The following is an 8,689-nucleotide window of genomic DNA, read 5'->3' as shown; positions in this document are numbered from 1 at the left end:
TATTTTTTGAAAACTGAGCGCCGACCGGTAAAAGAGAATAAATAAATATATATATATATAAAGGGGCTGCAGAGAATTTATTATAAATTCAGTTGTATATGCGTTTATGAGACGCTATCGGGAAAAACGATAATAATGGATAGCGGAAAGCGAAAAAATGAGGACCTAAAAATAAAGAAAAAACACAAAAAAGCGGGAGAGCAATAGCGCGGAATTATAAATGTCAAGTGTAATGTCACAAATCTCAGGATTCGACATCTATGTATAGAGGATAATGCCACCAATACTTTTAGGCGGATAACAAAGTGACGGAAAAACCGCAGGGATGCATTGAGAAACCGACACAAATGATTGCCAAAAAATTTGAGAAGAATATCAAAAAAAAATAAATAATAATAATAAAAAAAAAAAAAGCAAAAACACCCAAATACATTTATTTGTATTAAGTAAAAAACAAATAAATAAATAAATAATAAAATAAAAATCAAACTATATATTAACAATTTCCGTAAAAGCGTAAATTAATTTTAAATCTTTCCGAATTTGCAAGGTGTGAATTTCATTCCAGTGAAACAAAAAAAAAAAAATAATAATAATAATAATAAAAGAAAAATAAATAAAAAAGCAAATGAAAAATAAATTTTCAACTGGACGATACCTCCGAATACTGCCATTAAAAATTGCGCCACAATATTGCTCTCTCTCTGACATAGCAATATTAACCGTTCGCTCTTTTTAACGTTGAACAGAAAAATAATAATTAAAATAAAATAAGTGAATAAAAATTTTTCTATAAAAAATAATATAATAAATAGATGAAATTCATATAAAAACAACGAATTTTATAAAAAAAATTTATATAAAAAAAAAAAAAAAAAAAAAAAATAAGAAAAAAACGAAAAACAAAAGAAAAGGAAAAAGATACTGAAAATCAATCATAATCAAAATAAACGCGGAACTTGGATTTAGAAACAAAACAAAAATCATGTGGATTAGTTGCCATGCCGTTACAATTCTTTTCCTTTCACATTTTGGTAAGTTTTGCTTACTAATACAAAAATGAATTTTTTTGTATACACAACTATATTATATATGTTACAGTCGTATATGTCTGTACGCTAGAGAGATGGATGTGTGATAGGAGAAGAAGTCTTACAATTGCATTTTGAACACATTTTGCTAGTGTAGTTGTAAGAGATATTTCTTTTGATTTCCCGTTTTTTGTTTGTCCACTTAAATCGCGCTTTTTTTTCCATCTACACTTTTTCGTATATTCCGTAAATAAATTGAAGAGCAGGCGTAAACAATTCAAATTATGAAAGGAACAAAAATTGTTTATTGCATTTTATATAAAAATATTTATTTATTTATTTATTATTTTTTTTTTTTTTTTGCCACACAATTACAGATGTTAAGTAAAATAAAAATATTTCAATGGATTAACACTATATTGAATATATATGTAAAAGGATTAACACTAACAGTTAATCAGTTAATTACATCTCGTAAAACCAGCTTAAAATGAATTGTTGTTGGTATCCAAAACTTATATGTCGATTTTTATAAAAAGAATTATTTATGAAATATTCTTTGACGATAGATTTCACGACTATAGGTGCAACGGAGAATGATTATTTGCACTAACATATGAGAATATTTTAGGGCGTGGTAATGAATTCTTTGAAAACAATAACAAAAAAAAAAAAAAAACATATATTTCATCCCACATCAAATAAAATTGGTGGGGGGGGGGGGGAAGAGGGGGGGGGGGGGGGGGGCGAATAATCCGCTACTACTACTCTTAAAATTTATTAATAATTTTGTCCTTCCATATTGTGTTGGCAAAAGTTTTACTGAAAAATTTTAAAGTTGAGCAATTTTCTCTTGTATTATTAAGCTATATAAGCTTTCTCACTGATTGCCTTCAGATAGATATTAAAAAAAAAAAAAATAAAAAAAAAAAAACTAAGTGTTGCTCTCTGAGTACGTTTACCTATAGCGAATTTATTACGGGTGGCTAAGCTCATTGTGCATTTTTTACATTTTACATTAATTATAACTAAAAATATGTTAATAAAAGACTACAACCATGTTATATAGACTTTCGACACATATATATATATATATATGTGCATATATATATAGATATAGGAAGAAGTAAAGCTTAATATAGACGCAGTAAGAATTTTGAATTCGTTTCTACGCGCATCATATATATACATATATATATATAGTATATATATTACTGAGGTAATTGCATTGCATTTAGGTATTATAGTATGAAAATATATATATATATATATCCTCGTTTCGTCCCTATACGAAAGAAGTTTATCATAGTAAAACTGGAGGAGATATTATTCGAACATTCCCGAAGGTGTACAATTTTGATCGCCGAGAAGAGTTCATGTTTCATGTCATTTCTCTTCCCACCCTAAACAATATGTTTACTTTTTCGACTTTCTGAGTGTGATTGTAAACTCCCTTTGATTAAGTCATCGAATTCATTGCAAAAAATGTACAAATTGTACCGCATACGATGCTTATTCTACCCGGATCCTTATTTAATATAAAGTCCATAAAACAAGTGCTAAGATTTACTATCTAGTATGTGTAAAGCTAGACAGGCGGTAGCTTAAAAGATTATCATTTATTTTACAAATATTTACCAAAGAGGTCAAGCTCGCTATCATTCCTTTGTTTTAAGTACAACTGAATTAATGAGCGAAAAATTCGATGGCGATCTATAAATTTTATACTTTTTATCATTGCGTGTGTGTGCTTCAGTTTGCGGTAACCTACAATAAGAATACAAATAAGCTTTCACCAGAGAGTTTTATTGGAATTTTTAGATGAAAAAGGTAATATCGTAAGTTTTGTGAACCTTGAAGTATTACTGACTCTCTATCAGTATAGTATAATTTTTTTCGTGCGAAAATCTCAAAGCCGGTAAATTTACTTTTCTTGCCTAATTTGAAAGATGATGGTGGTAAGCCTTTATGAATGATGAATGGTGGATTGCGTTACGGTATTCAAGTGACAGAATAGTAGGAACATTAACATAGACAAAAAAGCTGAATATCCATGGCGACCCCATTGGCGAGGGGGTGGGGAGTGCGACATGTAATGTGCTTTTTTCCAACCAAGGAATACTACCAACTATAATTGATCCAAATGCGACTAAACATCGACGTGATAAACTAAAAGTTATGATATCATGGTCATATGAGTTCTCAGTATGAAAAAATTTTGCACCCATCTAGCAAAACTTGTTCGGCAAACGTTTAAAATTCGAACCTATAAAGTCCTAGCTGAGCCGTCGTATTCATCAGACCTTGCCCTATCCGAGTATCACTTGTTGCGGCTTTATATCATTGGAAGATACCAAAAATTGAATCGAATTCATTGATAGCCTCAAAAGATGAAGAGTTCCTCTGACGTGGTATATGAATGCTGCCAAAAAGATTGAAAAAAGTCGCGACAATTGACGGACAATGCTTTGAATAAAACAAACTAAGCATAAATATATGGGTATAAAAGTGAACATCTCTCTGAGCCAATATTGAAGTCAATATCTGATAAACATCTATATATCTATTATCCATATAATCAATATGTTTGCCATGGACCGCCTAACTTGAAATTTAAAGTTTACATGCTTTACGTAGAAGATATTTTATATGCTTTATTCTCTCATTCTCTTCGATTCCACTATCTGTCTGCATTTACTTATAAGCGTTTTTTATACCGATCTCTGGAGATTAGCGCTTTATTACAATAGTCCTTCCCTTTGTAAGACTATACAAATACGCTTTGGAGAACTTATACACACGTAGTATACATGCAGTTATTACATTTTCATATATTGCCTGTCATTTGAAAGTTTATTTATGTTTGCAAAAAGTGATAGAAAACAAAGTCAGTCGCTCAAGCGTCGTATATATGCAAGTAGTCTACAATGTATCCCCTATATATCTTTCTTTCTGACCATTACCGTGTGATACGTGTGGAGAACTGGTCACTTAAAAAAAATAAAAAATAAATTTTAATTCGAATATGAATATTTGGTCCAAATATTTGCCAACGGTAAATGAAATTTGATTGCAAACACGGGCATGGTCTGTCAATGGTGAGCAAAACCTTTTGATTGAAAACTTATAGCAATTATTAATCAAAGATTGTTGTTGAAAAATATCGAAACTATTTTCAAAACTGAAAAAATCTTATTGATCGGCCAACTGACACGCCTACAATTACTAAAATACTTTGAAAACTCCTTTTTTTGTATTGCGTAGATAAGGCAGGCGTCCAAGTTTCTGCTCCAAGTGAGATATCATTTTTCATGTGCTTGCCGTGTGTTTATTCAAGTCTAGTTTACGCTGAACTCTTTTAACAAACATCTTTCGGTATTTTGATGCACAATTACGTTCGTATGTTATTATGCACACGTTGGGTGTGGAAATAAGTTCTGTCCAATTAAATTGCTTGTTTCACAAAACGTCCATAACTCTATCGGTTTTCCCGGTATATTTTGATAGACTTAACTTGGACCTTGATGATTGTACGTTATAAGTTTCACTTGTGTACAAGCTGTCGTTGAATACATAGCAAAGTGTAAAGAGACGAATGGCACCATGCAACTGACATTCCGCTATTACAGGTTGTATCCTTTTAAAAAGACTGAAACCTCGAAAGTGATTAAGTTGACTTGAGGTGAAAATGCGGTAAGTTATGAAATAATTACAAAGTGTTTTACGAGATTTTGTGTAAAAATTCTCGAGCTTGCAAATAAAAACCCAAAAACGAGCTTGCGGTACGTAAAGGTACAGAGGGAAGGAAATAGAGAGCTAATAAAAAAGAGCAAAAATCATTGAGTTGACATCTGCTTGCATATGTTTGTTGTCGCTGATGTCGTTATGTCGTGATGGTAGGCAAGAGGTGACGAAAGAAAAAAAGAAAGAAGTAGGGAGGTGGTGGCCGCAGCCTGGTGATTGTGTGCCCAATCGAGGATAAGTGTTATATTCTTACTGACTGAACTCGACCGCACTCACATTTGAAGCAGAGCATACTAACTGGGTAGTCGCGATTCTTAACACTACTCGGCTACTCAAGCGGATAAATTAATTCATAAAATTAATCAAATTATCTCAAGCAATGAAAAATCTGTATTGTCCCAGGACAATCATCCATATTGCTTGTGGGAAAGTGGAAAATTCTTGCCTAAATGACAGAAGTGCTACATCTTGACATACATCTCTTCATATTGCGATATGCACGGGATGATAAGTTGTAAACAAATGAAATTTATATAGGGCATAAAAATGCCAACACGTTGTCTATAGTTGAAATTTTAGAAAAATTGAATGCGCTACCGTAGGCTATATGTATCGCACACTTTCAACGGATAAAACTTATTCCTACAACTAACAAATAACAATTTCGCGTACTTTTTTCTCCCGTCTATTCTTCATTCATATATTATTTATGCACATATCGTTTTTTTTTTTTTTTTTTTCCAATTTATCAGAGTCCAAAGTTTTAGGATAGCATGAGCGCCAAGTTTTTAAAATCATAATATCTTTGTAAATTTGGTCAATACATTCAATACATATGCATATATATATTGCGTTTATATAAAGAAAAAGAATTTATTTCCAAGAAATTGATTGGCTTGTACATACTTAGATACAATACCTTGAAAAAAAACTCCTTTAATTTTTCATGCCATGAATATCCAGCCTTTCAAGCCATCATATTATATACTCAGGCAGCTAACACAAGGTCAACTTCATTATTCATTTGTCCATCAGTCGAAACGTAATAAGAACTTGAGGATATATACAAAAAATAATTCAATGGTACAAATGAAATTTTTAATAGAATTTACGATATTTTAAAACATGCAAATTTCGTAATTATTCTTAAATCCGTGATAGGAAATTACTATCTCTCTTATGGTCGAAAATCGAGGCAATTTAAATGAAAAAATCTCCAAGCTGTGTAAATGAAGACAAGCAAGAACATTATAGTCGGGTAAGAGCGACCATTATATACCTTAAACACCATTGACTAACGTAATTCTTATTTTCGTATGAAAGTACAACTTACACTTTTTTGCCCTATGAAGGTGAAAATCGTTATTAGAATAGGAACCAAAATTTTGGAAGAGATGGTCCAAATTTGGCACAATTCATTTTTTTTTTGTATTAAATTACTATTATGATATAATATTGAAGCATCATGAAGCATTGGTTTCGTTATATGAGACGACGAAGTTCAAAAATTACCGCAGGCAGGCCCAAAAAAATTTTCATACCACTACTACTTAGCCACTTTTGACGAGATATGACGATTTTTCAAAATTGGTCGTTATATGGGGAGTGATCGAAGAAGTGGACCGATTCGAATTATTTTCAATAGTGTTCGTCCATGAGCCAAAGCACTTCGCTGTACCAAAATTCATTAAAATAACTCATGAAATGTGACTTGTAGCTGCACCACAACTTTTCATGGACAGACATTAGACGGACAGACAGGCTCGATCAGTATGATAAAAAGTGAGTCCATCTAAAGCCCGTTTGCGTCCGCGCTAACTTAATATACCCTATACCTTGAGTTATGTAGGGTATAGTATATATAAAGCAAGAGCGTTGAGCAAGATGCATGCATTCGCGATTTTTGAAGAAATCAGAATCCATCGCGGAGGAATTACTAAAACTCTTTTCCCTCCGATTTGTTTGTGGTGCAATTAATGCAAACGGCTTAAACTATTATATATTTTGCGAAATCACTTTTATTTACTTTCCAAGAGTAAAAAATTCATAACATTTGCGGCAGAAGATGCCCACATTAAACTGGACATGAAATGTAGTTAATATGCGGTCATAATGACAGTGAGCAAACAATTCAAGAATTATTTAATCAAATGTGATATCAGTGGACAATGCTTTGGTTGTTGGTTGTAGTTTTCAAAAATAAAATAAATAAATGAATAAATAAAGTTTGATATTAACTATCCAGCGGTTCTTTATGATCAATCGATAATGTAATAGAAGGTGCGCCAAAAAGCCACTATTCACGTGAATGACAGTCATCACCAAGACGTAATTATGTAAATGTTATACGATAATGCAAAGCTTCGGCAGAGAAAGTGATAAACCTTAGCAAATTTTTCTTGATGAACTTAACCCTAGATATAGACTTAGCATCGTATTCCGGCATTGTATGCGATTGCCAGTCACAGATGCACCTGAACGTGTTTTTTCCTTTTTTTGTTATGGGTTTTATCATTTTTCATGAAATTTGATAAACTGAAGCATTTAGTCACAACAAAGCTCATCAATATTTATTTGGTGATAAAACATTGCTTTGAAGTTACGATGGAAACTTAATTTGATCAGATATCACAGATGATGTATTATTCTCTAACACTTGAAACACTGACGATTGACTCAGTGCAGCTATATTATCATCATAGAAAAAGTAAAAAAAAAAGGAATTTTCATGCTCTGCCGTATAAGGCAAGGGCGGCTGATTTTTTCTATTTTCAGAATCAAAGATTTGGTATGGGCGTTGTAGGTATGCTTTTTGAAATGTTTAGCTCTCTTCCAAAACCCTTTGCACGCGATATCTTCATTTTCGTTAACAGGAGAATGTGTTACCACACATACTACACCGTTTTTCAGACGAACAGTTGGACAAACGAACAGTCGAACTTTTTTCGGTGCATTCGAAATTTGAAATTGGCGAAGAATTTATGTATATTATAGGTTATGGGGTTTTTCCAGCTTGTTTCTGCGCCTTATAAAGGTTATTGGAAGAACAATTAAATTGAGACACTATAATATTAGATAGGCGTGATCAATTTTTCCCAACTTTTATAAGTTAATACAGCAATGCCCGTAGAATATGTATTCACATTTTTGTAGATTTATCTGCTCTAGTTTATGCGTAATGGGCGATAAATACTGTAGGCGTGTACTTCAACCGATTTTGCCCATTCGCAATACCAATTTGTTTGCATTAACTTCCAATGCATTTGCCAAATTAGAAATCGGCAGCTTCATTTCTGCCACCTGGTAAATGTTTACAATACACTTTATACAGACGGACAGAGATACAGACGGATAGAGGGACAGAATTAAGCCGATTCTGCGTTTGATTCTGATCAAGAATGTATATACTTTTTAGGATCGCTGAAGCTTCCTTCTGGGCGTTGTAAACTTTTTGACAAAGTGAATATAACCCTTACACTTCGATGTGGGGTATAAAATAATTTTAAAAGCAAAAATAAATTAATGGAAGATCGAGTATATGGATGCCTTTGCAAACATCTGCATTCATATAGAAGAGATATTGCCGAAGAACTTAAATGATTGCTTAGCCTAACGAAAAGCTTTGAATATAATTTTTAACAGAAAGAATATTCCGATCAAAGGGACCACGCCGCGTTAACAAGAAAGATCAATAGGATCAAAGTCCTTTTTTTTAATATATAATCGTAAATATTAATTCCTTTGTCGGTTCTTATATACGTATCACGAAAGTGATGTATTATACATAATAGATTTATTAAATCTATAAAATTTTTGTGCGAAAATGACAAAATCGAAAGATTTCAGATATCTGTTATTATCATATATTACTGATTTTTTTCATATCCCTTAACGTATGCATCGCAAGAGAATCT

The 8,689-nt window shown here is 32.1% G+C and overlaps 1 protein-coding gene across 2 annotated transcripts in view; it reads left to right on the top strand.

The window, feature by feature from the left end:
- The first annotated feature begins 918 nt into the window (after nucleotides 1-918).
- Nucleotides 919-8,689, top strand: part of LOC119645083 (Down syndrome cell adhesion molecule-like protein Dscam2) — a 55,241-nt gene continuing 47,470 nt past the window's right edge. For both annotated transcript variants that reach the window (XM_038044974.1, XM_038044975.1), the window contains exon 1: nucleotides 919-1,034. In XM_038044974.1, coding sequence (XP_037900902.1) covers nucleotides 986-1,034 — 49 coding nt within the window. In that variant the 5' untranslated portion in view covers nucleotides 919-985. The remainder of the gene's footprint in view (nucleotides 1,035-8,689) is intronic.

This window comes from Glossina fuscipes, unplaced genomic scaffold, assembly GCF_014805625.2.
Source record: "Glossina fuscipes isolate IAEA_lab_2018 unplaced genomic scaffold, Yale_Gfus_2 1, whole genome shotgun sequence".
In the NCBI taxonomy this organism is placed as follows: Eukaryota; Metazoa; Arthropoda; class Insecta; order Diptera; family Glossinidae; genus Glossina; species Glossina fuscipes.
This window is presented reverse-complemented; position numbering and strand designations above follow the sequence as displayed.